Genomic DNA, 14,033 nt, shown 5'->3' with positions numbered 1-14,033 from the left:
TGATGTTATCTTGTCTTTAAGGTACAGGAAATGAAAAGGTGGTAATCATGTTTGTTATGTTTGTCCTGATGGACAGTTTAAAAAAGCATTAAACACTAATGCAGCAAAAGCAAAGATATTGCCTTTTTTTAAATTAAATTAAATTTATTCTTCCTCTTTGCCATGCAACTTGACTGTTGGCATTTTGGTGTGTTATGCTAACAGCGGCTAATGTAGCCTAGCATCTGGCCTGTAGCAGGGATGAGGAGCAGCTACCTCTTTCTATATCCACACCAACAGATTCTTCTCATTTACAGACTCACAGTCTTCAGCCCCAACCAATGCTGCCTCAAGTGACATCATGTGAGGCAGTCTATCACAGTTTGCATTGCTCCCTCTGGAGACACTAAAGACTTCATACAGCTTTTCCACATGAGCGGTCCTCCCAAACACCTGTAAACAGCTCAATGTGTAAAATTGGTGGAGCTCCCCTTGTGGGGACCGGGTCCTGGTCCCTGATGGATGTAGGGTCCCCACACTGTCAGTGTGCAATCAGGTTGTTGTTCCCACAATGTCATGGATGCATCAACACACACTCAGGCACACTGTCGCTGGTCAGATGGGGTGACATTAGCTCCTCTATCACATCCTCAGTGTGTGGTGTTACAGAGGGTGAGGAGGGGTGAGTTGGAGGTAGGTAGGGGTTTTGGGGGGCGGGGGTTGCTCCACCATTGTCGGGCGCATATTGAGCACCATTGGCACGCCGGCCGCCGGCTTACCATCCCAAGGCTGCTCAGAGCCACAAAAGGCCACGATGGAGGGAGAGTGGAGCTGGGTGAACGTCACCAACACCCGCAGCCTAATCCTCCTGCCCTGTACATCTGCGCCGGGCCGGTTTCAAAAGCCAGAGCCCCTTTTTTTTTCTCTAAAATCCCCCTCCTCCTCATCATGCACCACCTCTTTTCTTTTCTCTCGCTGTTATTCTGCAGCCGGAGAAAGGACAGGCTTTTGTAGTGGCCCATAGTGTCACACAGACACAAGACCTGAGGCTGCCACTCGTCAAATGGAAGCTCTCTCCGGGCTTTCACGGCGCTCACTTTGCTCATGTCGACTCAAGGAAAGAGGGGGAAACTCTTATTTTAGCACGTGAAAAGGCTCCAGACGGGGACATGAAGGCCGGCTCTTCACATCGGACACAATTGACTTTGAAAGCCAGAGTTTCTCTGAGAGTAGTAGGGAGTGTTTGCTGGGATGTTGGCATCATGTTTTAATTGAATTTGACTGTCAGCAGGTCTCAAAGGGGCCCAAACAAGCTTATTATCAAAATGCTCTTCTGGGATCCTGCTGAAGTAAACCAGGGACAAACATGAAAAAGAAAAGGTCAAATGGCTTTCACACACTGCTGCAGTCAAAACTGCGAGAGAGTAAAGTCATAATGGCTGTTAAAGGACAAGGCTACGCCAGGTACATAAATATTCTATAATTTACATTTTACTGTCAACATATCCCACAAAAAGACTAAAACAACGAAGCTTCTTTAAGAAAAAAAGACAAAATTAAACAAAATAAATAAAAAGACAAAGAATCCGCCATCAGTCATCACCCTCAGCTTTCTGAAGGGTTGTTTTGAAGCCTGAAGATTGCATTTACTGCTCAACTACAACTTTATCAGATATGGAGGCAGAAAATCAAATTCATGCAAACTGGAATTGAATTAAAAAATTTCGTGAGGAAAATTTCAAGAATAGGTTGAAATATTTTGAGTTAAAAAGTTGTAATGTTACGAAAAAGTCAAAATATTCTGAAAATAAAGATGTAATATGGTGAGATTTGAGGAAACTGAAACGAAAAGAAACTGGCTCTGTGATGTTTGAGTCAATAACTGTGTTTAAAGCAGCAGCTGGAGTTCAGCAGGGATTTGTTGCCTGCAGACAGCTGAACCAGAGAGCAGAGTCAAGGCAGGAGAAAGTTATTAAAGCTTTTTGAAAATGAGCTGCACAGTTGCACACAGGTCAGAGGAAAGTCATACTGCAGTTCAAACTGTTTTTCTCAAGTAAAAATAGTGACTGCAGGCTACAATATGGACTGTCAGAAATGCTAAAACGTGAGCAACCTGATCTGAGTATAAAACTGCATTTTGCTCATCCAGGTCATGGTTATCCAACGAGGACTGAATCTGAGGCAGCTGGTCCTGGTTGTACCACCAAGCAGATGCTGATAATTCTCTTTAAGTTCATCGCTATGAGCGACCCTGCTATTTCATAATCTGTTATTATAAAATATTGATTATAGCCTCTTTAAAGTACATGCTTGAACGTTTTTGACCCACACAGCTGTGCAGCTGTCCAGATGTTGCCCAAGGTGCAAGTTCAAATCCAGTTTATAATGTGTAAAGCTTTTGTAATGTTTGGTTTGAGAAGGTGATTCAAGCACCAAACCGGTGGTTGTAAAGAATAAATGAGAGGTGAGGCCGCCCTCTGGTGGATGTTTTAACAAACCACAGCCCGATGTGTGCTCTTGATAAATAACCAAATCGCCAGTCTGATACTGAAACAGATGACATGAATGCACTAAGAAACTTAAACTTTTCTAGATCATGCATGGAAATATAAATGTGGGTTTTTGAGAGGTTCAGAGTTCTTAAGACGTGGCCTCTCTAATTGAGGAGTTTTTTTTTCTCCAATATGCACTTTTTATGTAACATAACAGGGCTTTGAAAGAAGCATTTCACTTTACAGCAACAGTTTGGAAAGCAGCAGGAAACTGAAATCACAGATTAAACAATGAGCTGAACGTTGAACTGTTGGGACTGTTGGGACTGTTGAGACTGTTGAGACTGTTGCAGCCTACTGAATGAAACATACAGCTATTATGTTTCAAGAAGGAACATAGGATGGAACCCAAATGTAGACCAAACAAAAGGCAGAGCTGGTGCAGTTCAATAAATCTATTTGACTAATGTGGCAAACAAAGACTTACAGGAGGGCGAGGCTGGTGAGGGTCAACACTAAAGTCATAAATAGTAAGGCAAAACAGGACGCATGTAAAGCTTAAACATAAGGTAAAGCTTCAACATAAAACAGGAACTATAAAACCAATCAAACCAAATCATGACATTACCCCCCTTCAAGGGACAGCTTCCAGACATCCCTTCAAAAAGTCCAAAAGGTCCAAGTCAAGATGGTGGGTGGAGGGAGGTCAGGAGAAGGGACTTTGAGGCGAGTGGTCAAGGATGATGGGAACTTAGGCAGGCAGCCAGGGGACTGGAACAAAGGCAAAACCCCTCCAGAGGCCTAGCAGGAGGCCAGCAGTGAAGATGGAACCCCTCTGGAGGTCAGGCTGGAGGCTGGTGACAAAGACAGTACCCCTTCGGAGGTCTGGCAGGAGACCAGTGAATTCTGAACCCCTCTCGAAGATGGACAGGAGGCCAGCAAAAGTGGACCCCCTTAGAAGGATGGGCAGGAGACCAGTGAAGGCTGTACCCCTCTGGAAGACAGACAGGAGGCTAGTGAAGGCAGAATCTCTCATCAGGATGGGCAGGAGGCTGTTGAAGGTGGATCCCCTCTGGAGGTCAGACTGGAGGACGGTGAAGGCGAAAGTCTCTGGGGACCGGCATTGTGACTCCAAAAGCCAGCGGAAGGAACCCTAAGCAGGAACTTGACCGGACAACCAGCAAGAGGACAGCAAGACTGTCGGCTGGTGACAGGGCAGCAAGACTGGAGGCTGCCAGGCGATGTGGTGAGGCCAGTGGAACAGGAAGTTGATGAAACCCACCAGCGAGGATTGCTGCAGGTCACAAGATCAGGAGACCGCTGCAGCTTCTGGTTGGTGGATTGCAGCAGCTCTGGCTCCGAAGACAGCACCAACTCTGGCATGGGTGTCGGTTGGACCACTGACGTGGAACCAGGAGCAGATGTCAGCAAAGCTGGGCAGAGGGACCTCTTGGATGCTGGGCAGTAGTGTGGCGCGAGATCATTGGGTATCCTGCTGGGGACTCACCGAGAGTTGACCCAGGCAGGAAGCTGCCTGGAGTGATTACAATCTGGCAAATACACGGAGAAAAACACTGGTTAAGATACACAGAGGGAATAGTGTACTATTGGTTTGACAAAACAAGCATTATGAAGGTGTGACGGCATTTCTTACTTTCCAAATTGCATAATACATTTTTGTGATTATACTTACATACTTATTTTTCAATGCAAGACTTTTACTTGTAACAGAGTATTTTACAGTGTGGTATTAAGGATTTTACATGAGGTCTGAATGCATCTTCTGTTCCATGTTACACTGAGAGGAGGAGCAACACTGACAGAAGAAAATCTTCAACGTCACATTTCCTGAAATGAAAGTGAAAGTTTGTCTGAGTGACAGAAGAAGCTGCAGTCCAGTCAACACAATCCAACAGAATCCATCAGGTTTTCTCAACAAAACAGCTGAATCTCTGCAAAGCACTGGTGAGTCCTACAAAGACTAAATGAATAGTTGGTCAAACTGTAGCTTAAACTAAAGTCTGAGTCTTTTATTGCTATTGTTATTATTATTATTTTTTACATCTGTTTTACCATATGAACCATATTCTAGCCATAGAAATGTGTGTTTGATCAAAAACTACATGTACATTTTTCTAGAACTGCAAAATACAGCTTTTCCCAACCTGTTTCATGTAGCTGAAAGTTACATCAGTTTTAATGATTTAGCATCTTAGTAACTGATTTTGTTGAGCCTCATACATAGTGAAAGAAGTCGCTAAATCTAACAATCACAAAGCAGCATAACATAGCCGGACTAGATTTTCTGGCGTTACTAGGTTTAGCTATTTAACCAAGTTTCGATGCCCTTTGTATTATCCAATGCCCAGAGCTGATGATCTGGTTTTATTCAACACTTGCCAATAGAGACATAACATTGATGTTTTACAGCTAGTCGTTAACACACGGTAGCTTTGAATTTCCAGCTTTCTCCTGTCTGTCTGAGACTGGGCGTGCCTCCTCTCCCTCTGCTGGCTCTGCCTATTCACCTATGCACCTTTTATTCCACTAATTATAGTTTGACTGTATTAAACAAATAATCAGCAGATCTGTAATTTATTGTCTTTTGTCCACCTTTTGTCCTCAGAGTGTAGATATGTCTGCTGCCAGCTGTCTGCTGACTGAAGATCAGCTTCTGTGCTCCATCTGTCTGGATGTGTTCACTGATCCAGTCAGCACACCATGTGGACACAACTTCTGTAAAACCTGCATCACTGAACACTGGAATATTGATGTCCTTTGTCAGTGTCCCAACTGTAAAAGGGTTTTCAGCACCAGACCTGAGCTGCAGGTCAACACTTTAGTCTGTGAGATGGCTGCTCAGTTCAGACAGTCAGCTCAACAGAACGCCAGCAGCAGCAGCTCAGAGCAACAAGTGTCCAAACCAGGAGAAGTTCCCTGTGACGTCTGCACTGGAACCAAACTGAAGGCCCTGAAGTCCTGCCTGGTCTGTCTGGCCTCCTACTGTGAGACTCACCTGGAGCCTCACCGGACAAAGTCAGGCCTGAAGAGACATCAGCTGATGGACCCTGTGGAGGACCTGGAAGCCAGGATGTGTACGAAGCACGATAAACTGCTGGAGCTGTTCTGTAAGACCGACCAGATGTGTGTCTGCTTGCTCTGCAGTGTTACAGACCACAAGACACACAATGTTGTTCCTCTGAGAGAAGAATCTGAAGGAAAGAAGGCCGAGCTGAGGAAGACAGAGGCTGACATCCAGCAGATGATCCAGGAGAGACGACTGAAGATTGAGGAGGTCAGACGCTCAGTGGAGCTCAGTAAGAAAGACGCAGACAGAGAGACAGCAGATGGCGTTCAGGTCTTCAGAGCTCTGAAGGCGTCTGTTGAGAGAAGCCAGACCGAGTTCATGGAGGCGATCACAGAGAAGCAGAGGAAGACGGAGAAACAGGCTGAAGGCTTCATCAAAGAGCTGGAGCAGGAAATCTCTGAGCTGACGCAGAGGAGCACTGAGGTGGAGCAGCTCTCACAGTCTGAAGACCACCTCCTCCTCCTCCAAAGCTTCCCGTCCATGAACGCTGCTCCACCCACCAAGGACTGGACAGAAGTCAGCGTCCGTCCACCTTCCTATGAGGGGACTGTGAGGAGAGCTTTGAATGAGCTGGAGGAGACGCTCAGTGAACAGATGAAGAAGCTGTTTGAGGCCGAGCTGAAGAGGGTCCAGCAGTATGCAGCAGATGTGACACTTGATCCTGATACAGCAAATCCTTGGCTCATCCTGTCTGATGATGGGAAACAAGTGTGTGATAGTGATGTGAAGAAGAATCTCCCAGACAATCCAGAGAGATTTAATTATTGTTTAAATGTTTTAGCAAAGCAGAGTTTCTCTTCAGGAAGGTTTTACTTCGAGGTTCAGGTCAAAGGGAAGACTGACTGGGATGTAGGAGTCGCCAAAGAGTCAATCAACAGGAAGGGAACAATCAGACTGAATCCTCAGAAAGGTTACTGGATAATTTGTCTGAGGAATGAAAATGAGTACAAAGCTCTTGCTGACACTCCAGTCTGTCTCTCTCTGAAGTCTCAGCCTGAGAAGGTGGGGGTGTTTGTGGACTATGAGGAGGGTCTGGTCTCCTTTTATGATGTTGATGCTGCAGCTCTTCTCTACTCCTTCAGTGGCTGCTGCTTCACTGAGAAGCTCCACCCATACTTCAGTCCCTGTCATATTAATAAAGGTAAAAACTCTGCCCCTCTGATCATCTCTGCTGTCAGCCACGCTGAGTAGAACAATCATTTGATATTCCACAGAAACATTCATTATCATTTAATGTAATAAATGTGAATTTATTCATGATGTATGTTCTATCCATTGTTGAAGTTTCAGATTCTGATCGGATTACTTATTTTCCTTTTTTTGGTAAAAGTTTTCCTTTTATGTATCACATTGCTACTTAGAACTATAACACACAGATTTTACCACATTGATTGATATTACCTAATGTAGTCATATTTATTTTAATAACTACATTACCTGCCTTCAAGACTATTAACTCATCAAAAGTATGTACTGATCATAAGAAACAATGGACCTTGGTACAAAAGACTGACGAGTTGTTTCTGAATAATGTGCTTTTCTCACCTTTTCTTTTTCAGTACAAAAATTCGACAGATTGACTTATTTTGCTTAGAATGTATATGAAGATTAAAAAAAAATGGCTGATGATGTAATCATGTGATTAAAAACACCATAAGCTCTTCTTTTATTGTAGTAACTGTGACTTTATTCCACACTGTGTATGTTGTGATATTGATTTAAAGTGGAATTGAGGCTACATCTGACCTGTGCTCTACCAACATGTTTTTCCACTTTGCTTCTATTTGAGGTGTATCTGTTTCATTGGTAGGCCATATGTTAAAGTGAAGGTTTTGCATCTGTGATTATTATGGTAGTCTATTGTTATCCAGTCAATTTAGTAGTGGGGGTGGACTGGGGGCTGGACAGATGAGTGGAACGCCACCAAAGGTCTGGCAGGAAGCTGGCAACACATGTCAAGTCCCTTCAGAGGTCTGGCAGGAGGCGGGCAACAAAGGCCAAACCCTCTGGAGGTCTTGCAGGAGACCCGTGGCGAAGATGGAACCCCTCTCGAGGCCAGTGGCAAAGGCAGTAACCCTCTGGACATCCGGCAGAAGGCCGGCGATGCTGAATCCCTCATCAGGATTGGCAAGAAGCTGGTGATGACAGACCCTTTCTGGAGGTCAGGCTGGAGGCTGGCAAAGGTGGAACCCTCTGGGGGCTGGCGGTGTGACTCAGGACCAAAAACCAAAGGAAGGAACCTTCAGCAGGGAGGCCAGTGAGAGGACAACATGACTGGAGACCGGCAAGAGGACAGCGAGACTGTAGGCTGGTGACAGGGCAGCAGGACTGGAGGCCGTTAGGGGATGTGGTGAAGCCAGGGGAACAGGAAGTTGATGAAACCCCACCAGCAAGGACTACTGCAAGTTGCAGGATCAGGAGATTGCTGAAGCTTCTGGTCAGGGGATTGCGGCAGCTCCTCGGGGGAAGTGTTTGCATTTGGGATGGGTGTGGATTTGGGTTTATAGTCCGTGATTGTGTGAAGACTTTGCCATAGCCCCGTAGAGTCCAATTGTTGTAACTGGAGCTCCAGTTTCTTCCCATAACATTGTTTTGCTTCCTTAACTGCTCTGCGGACGTAGTAGAAGGCAGCCTTGTATTCCTCCTGGTTCCCCATTGCTAGCGCTGTGTTATAGGCAGCGGTGCGGGCCCTGAGAGCGTCACAGATGTTTTTGTCCACCCACGGTTTATGATTGGGGAACGTTTTGACAGTGTGTTTGTGATTTTCTCAATGAACCCCAGCACCGCTTCCGTAAACTTGTTGATGTTGTCAAAGTCAGTAAGTCAGCAGTGTCGAGGGCATCCTGTAGGGATGCTTCTGATTGGTCGGACCAGCGCGTCACCTCCCCCCTTACTGGTACTTCCTGTTTCAGTCTCTGTTTGTATTTTGGTATAATGAGTATGCTGGCATGGTCGGATTTGACGAATGGAGGAAGAGATTTGGCTCTATAACCATCCTTGAAGAATAAGAAGAATCAGAGGGACAATCCCCTTTAATTGTCACACAGATACATGCATCATGCCCACACACGCCATGCACTGGTGAAATTTGACTTCCGCCTTTAACCCATCCTGGTCGTCCTTCCTCCGCGGCAGACCAGGAGCGGTGGGCTGCCATCCAACCGGCGCCCGGGGACCCAGTTCCTTGTGTCACCATTGGTCAGGTGGTGATCTTCTTGCATGTTTTTAGTGGGGGTATATTTTATGGAGGATACCCCAGGTGAACATGCAAAAACTCCACACAGAAAGGCCTTTTTCTTCAAGCAGCAGGCACCGAAGGCATGGTGGAGGACACACCCCCGGTGCCCGCAGCGAGAATCGAACCCGGGACCTTCTTGCTGTGAGGCGACAGTGTTGCCACCGTGCCACCGTGCCACGGTGGGTAGCAGTTCTCTCTCCTCTGGTGGTGCATGTGATGTGTTGCTGCAAGTCTGGCTGAACTGTTTTAAGGTTTGCACAGTTAAAGCCCCCAGCCACAATGAGAGCTGTATCGCAGTGCATGGTTTGATAGCTAACAAGTGCCTCATGTAGCTCAGACAGGGCAGTGACCGTATCCGCTTGTGATGGAATATAAACAGCACTGATAATGATGGATGTAAACTCACAGGGGAGGTAGAACAGGCGGCATTTGTTGGTCAGGAGCTCCAGGTTTGGTGAGCAGGAGTGTGTGAGGAGGACTATGCCCTCCTCCTCTAGACTTTCCGAACTCTTCTGTTCTGTCCATATGATGGACAGAGAAGTGTTCCGCTGGTTGGATAGCATGGTCTGGCATCGCTGGGGTTAGCCATGTCTCAGTGAGCCATATGATGTTGCAGTCCCATATGTCCCGTTGGTATCAGATTCTGGCCCTGAGGTCATTGAGCTTGTTCTCCAGGGCCTGGACATTGGATAGCAGGATGCTCAGCAGTGGTGTATGATGTGCTCTGCTCCTGAGCCTGTTCCTGATCCTGGATCGTTTCCCTCTGGGCCTCCTCCTTCCAGATGTTGTGTTGGTTCCATCAGTGTTGTTTATTCCCCCTAGTATCTCCCTTGGCCAGTCGGAGTGGTTTTTGACTGAAGGCAGGCAGTTTTTCCCGATGTCAATTAACGTTTGTTTATCGTATGTGATCCAACAAAGTGCAGGGTGTGCTAATAAATTAAAAACGAAGACTGACAAGACAATATACAAGCAAACACAAACACCTGGAGTAGGTACGATGGCAGCCACCCTCACCGGCGCCATTTTAAGCCCGGGTTATGCTGTCCCCTCTGGTGTCACTGTGCCACTGACTGGGCACCAGGAGCAGGTGTCAGCTGGGCCAGCAAAGCCAGGCAGAGGAACCTCTGGGGTGCTGGGCTGTAGTGTGGCATGACATTGTTGGGAATCCTGCTTCTTTCTGGTGGGACTGTCTTGAAAGCCAGCCATGACCCCCAGAATGGAGACACTGGGGACTTGCCAAGAGTTGACCCAGGCAGGAAGCTGCCTGGAATGATTACAATCTGGAAAATCCACAGAGAAAAACACCTGGTTAGACACACAGAGGAGGGAATAGTGTACTATTGGTTTGACAGAATAAGCATTATGAAGGTGTGACGACATTTCTCACTTTTCAGAATTTTTCAGAAATAGTTTTCTGATGATATAAGATATAATAATATGACAATCTTGGGGACACACACTTAATACTTCAAGTACATTTTTGCGATTATATTTACATACTTATTTAACATTTTCAATGCAAGACTTTTACTTGTAACAGAGTATTTTACAGTGTGGTATTAAGGATTTTACATGAGGTCTGAATGCATCTTCTGTTCCATGTTACACTGAGAGGAGGAGCAACACTGACAGAAGAAAATCTTCAACGTCACATTTCCTGAAATGAAAGTGAAAGTTTGTCTGAGTGACAGAAGAAGCTGCAGTCCAGTCAACACAATCCAACAGAATCCATCAGGTTTTCTCAACAAAACAGCTGAATCTCTGCAAAGCACTGGTGAGTCCTACAAAGACTAAATGAATAGTTGGTCAAACTGTAGCTTAAACTAAAGTCTGAGTCTTTTATTGCTATTGTTATTATTATTATTTTTTACATCTGTTTTACCATATGAACCATATTCTAGCCATAGAAATGTGTGTTTGATCAAAAACTACATGTACATTTTTCTAGAACCGCAAAATACAGCTTTTCCCAACCTGTTTCATGTAGCTGAAAGTTGCATCAGTTTTAATGATTTAGCATCTTAGTAACTGATTTTGTTGAGCCTCATACATAGTGAAAGAAGTCGCTAAATCTAACAATCACAAAGCAGCATAACATAGCCGGACTAGATTTTCTGGTGTTACTAGGTTTAGCTAATTAGCCAAGTAATTGCCAATAGAGACATAACATTGATGTTTTACAGCTAGTCGTTCACACATGGTAACTTTCAATTTCCAGCTTTTTCCTCTCGGCTTCACTGTTTCTGCAGTTTCTGCTGTCTTTGGAATGAGGATCAGTGTTAGGATCTGTCCTTTTGTCTTCTCCTCATGTTTTCCATTTTCCCTTTTTCCTTAGTGTTATTTATTATTATTTGTTTTCATGTTTGTTTCTCTGTTTGTCTGAAACTGGGCGCGCCTCCTCTCTCTCTGCTGGCTCTGCCTCTTCACCTGCGTCACCTGCATACCTGAGGCTTATTTGCCTCATCAGACCGGCTGTATTTAAGGGTGGTTCTCTGCACCTATGGTTGCCAGTTTGTCCTGATCTCTCCTGTGTATTATGTCTATTCTCTGCGTGAGTAACATTGGGAATTACCATTCGGATTACCTCTCTGAGACTTTTTGCCAAGGTTGAAGTCTTGTGGATTTTTGTTTTGCTGTGCTTCCTGGGCTCTTTGTTTAAAGTGTTCTCTTTTCCAGTTCTCTCCAGCCACGTCCAGCGCTCCGTTCTGCCTCCGTTTTTTAGTTTTGTTTGTTCGCCTTTTTGCTCTGTTTGAGTGCTGTCTCTGTTTGAGAATTTTTGTCTTTTGTTTAAATAAATTTCTTTGTTCTTTTACTTCATTGCCAATCTGCTTATTTAAGTCCAGTGAAAACATTAACAGGCTAAACCTTAACAACCATCATGTTATCACTTATTTTCTGAGCCAAAATCAACTAAACACTGGAGTTCTCCTTCACTCACAGTATAGTACTGTGCAATTAGCTGTCTTAGTAAATTAGTATAAATGCAGATTGCAGCTACAAAATCATTGACAAGACAAACCCAAAGCAAATTTGCCGTGCGTCATTTTCATCAGTTGGGGGCAATTTTACAACAGAGCTCACCATTAATGTCCTTTTATTCCATTAATTATAGCTTGACTGTAACAAATAATTGACTAAACAAATAATCAGCAGATCTGTAATTTATTGTCTTTTGTCCACCTTTTGTCCTCAGAGTGTAGATATGTCTGCTGCCAGCTGTCTGCTGACTGAAGATCAGCTTCTGTGCTCCATCTGTCTGGATGTGTTCACTGATCCAGTCAGCACACCATGTGGACACAACTTCTGTAAAACCTGCATCACTGAACACTGGAATATTAATGTCCAGTGTCAGTGTCCCAACTGTAAAAGGGTTTTCAGCACCAGACCTGAGCTGCAGGTCAACACTTTAGTCCGTGAGATGGCTGCTCAGTTCAGACAGTCAGCTCAACAGAAAGCCAGCAGCAGCAGCTCAGAGCAACAAGCGTCCAAACCAGGAGAAGTTCCCTGTGACGTCTGCACTGGAACCAAACTGAAGGCCCTGAAGTCCTGCCTGGTCTGTCTGGCCTCCTACTGTGAGACTCACCTGGAGCCTCACCGGACAAAGTCAGGCCTGAAGGGACATCAGCTGATGGACCCTGTGGAGGACCTGGAAGCCAGGATGTGTACGAAGCACGATAAACTGCTGGAGCTGTTCTGTAAGACCGACCAGATGTGTGTCTGCATGCTCTGCACTGTTTTAGAACACAAGACACACAATGTTGTTCCTCTGAGAGAAGAATCTGAAGGAAAGAAGGCCGAGCTGAGGAAGACAGAGGCTGAAATCCAGCAGATGATCCAGGAGAGACGACTGAAGATTGAGGAGGTCAGACGCTCAGTGGAGCTCAGTAAGAAAGACGCAGACAGAGAGACAGCAGACGGCGTTCAGGTCTTCAGAGCTCTGAAGGCGTCTGTTGAGAGAAGCCAGACCGAGTTCATGGAGACGATCACAGAGAAGCAGAGGAAGACGGAGAAACAGGCTGAAGGCTTCATCAAAGAGCTGGAGCAGGAAATCTCTGAGCTGACGCAGAGGAGCACTGAGGTGGAGCAGCTCTCACAGTCTGAAGACCACCTCCTCCTCCTCCAAAGCTTCCCGTCCATGAACGCTGCTCCACCCACCAAGGACTGGACAGAAGTCAGCGTCCGTCCACCTTCCTATGAGGGGACTGTGAGGAGAGCTTTGAATGAGCTGGAGGAGACGCTCAGTGAACAGATGAAGAAGCTGTTTGAGGCAAAGCTGAAGAGGGTCCAGCAGTATGCAGCAGATGTGACACTTGATCCTGATACAGCAAATCCTTGGCTCATCCTGTCTGATGATGGGAAACAAGTGTATACAAGTGATGTGAAGAAGAATCTCCCAGACAATCCAGAGAGATTTAATTATTGTCCTTGTGTCTTAGCAAAGCAAAGTTTCTCTGCAGGAAGGTTTTACTTCGAGGTTCAGGTCAAAGGGAAGACTGACTGGGATGTAGGAGTCGCCAGAGAGTCGATCAACAGGAAGGGAACAATCAGACTGAATCCTCAGAATGGTTACTGGACGATTTGTCTGAGGAATGAAAATGAGTACAAAGCTTTTGCTGACACTCCAGTCCGTCTCTCTCTGAAGTCTCAGCCTGAGAAGGTGGGGGTGTTTGTGGACTATGAGGAGGGTCTGGTCTCCTTTTATGACGTTGATGCTGCGGCTCTTCTCTACTCCTTCACTGGCTGCTGCTTCACTGAGAAACTCTACCCATACTGTGGTCCATTTCTTAATCATGGTGGCAAAAATTCTGCCCCTCTGATCATCTCTGCTGCCGGTCATGCAGAGTAGAACAGCAGATTTAGCATCACTTAATGTAAGAAAATTTCATAGTATGTGCATGTGTGAATTTTCCATCTGTCCATCAAACTAAATAAACACATCTGGAATAAATCACTGTTGAAGATACTCTGATATAAATAATGTCATTGTGTCACTGATGATGTGCATGAACGAGTGTGCAGACTTGTTTCCCTGTTAAGTAGAAAGCACATGAAATTGTGATGTGAAGTTAAGATACCATGAATCCATACGATGCCACGAATAAGCTTTATAAACAAGAGCAACAATAGGAATTAAGATCTGCATTACTTAAGTCAGACTTTCCATTTATTTCAGTGCGTGGCTCATCACCACATCATTTCCCATTATATTTTTGGATTTACTGACTAATTACTAAAG

General features: G+C 45.2%; 2 protein-coding genes across 2 annotated transcripts; both read left to right on the top strand.

Annotated features, from left to right (window-relative positions):
- The first annotated feature begins 4,366 nt into the window (after positions 1 to 4,366).
- LOC143322105 (E3 ubiquitin-protein ligase TRIM21-like) lies at positions 4,367 to 6,750 on the top strand. The gene is made up of 2 exons (XM_076733029.1): positions 4,367 to 4,436; positions 5,098 to 6,750. The coding sequence occupies exon 2, from the start codon at positions 5,107 to 5,109 to the stop codon at positions 6,748 to 6,750; it is 1,644 nt and encodes a 547-aa protein (XP_076589144.1). The 5' UTR covers positions 4,367 to 4,436; positions 5,098 to 5,106.
- Positions 6,751 to 10,529: 3,779 nt separating this feature from the next.
- Positions 10,530 to 13,643, top strand: LOC143322100 (E3 ubiquitin-protein ligase TRIM21-like). The gene is made up of 2 exons (XM_076733018.1): positions 10,530 to 10,571; positions 11,991 to 13,643. Exon 2 carries the CDS (start codon positions 12,000 to 12,002, stop codon positions 13,641 to 13,643), a length of 1,644 nt encoding a protein of 547 aa, XP_076589133.1. The 5' UTR covers positions 10,530 to 10,571; positions 11,991 to 11,999.
- The last annotated feature ends 390 nt before the right edge of the window (positions 13,644 to 14,033 follow it).

The sequence above is a fragment of the Chaetodon auriga genome, chromosome 6 (genome assembly GCF_051107435.1).
Source record: "Chaetodon auriga isolate fChaAug3 chromosome 6, fChaAug3.hap1, whole genome shotgun sequence".
NCBI classification, from domain to species: domain Eukaryota; kingdom Metazoa; phylum Chordata; class Actinopteri; order Chaetodontiformes; family Chaetodontidae; genus Chaetodon; species Chaetodon auriga.
Note: the sequence above shows the minus strand (reverse complement) of the source record. Positions and strands in the feature narration are given on the sequence as shown.

What these genes read in the sequence shown, in the direction of transcription:
- LOC143322105 (XM_076733029.1), top strand. Translation starts at nt 5,107, where the DNA reads ATGTCTGCTGCCAGCTGTCTGCTGACTGAAGATCAGCTTCTGTGCTCC.
- LOC143322100 (XM_076733018.1), top strand. Translation starts at nt 12,000, where the DNA reads ATGTCTGCTGCCAGCTGTCTGCTGACTGAAGATCAGCTTCTGTGCTCC.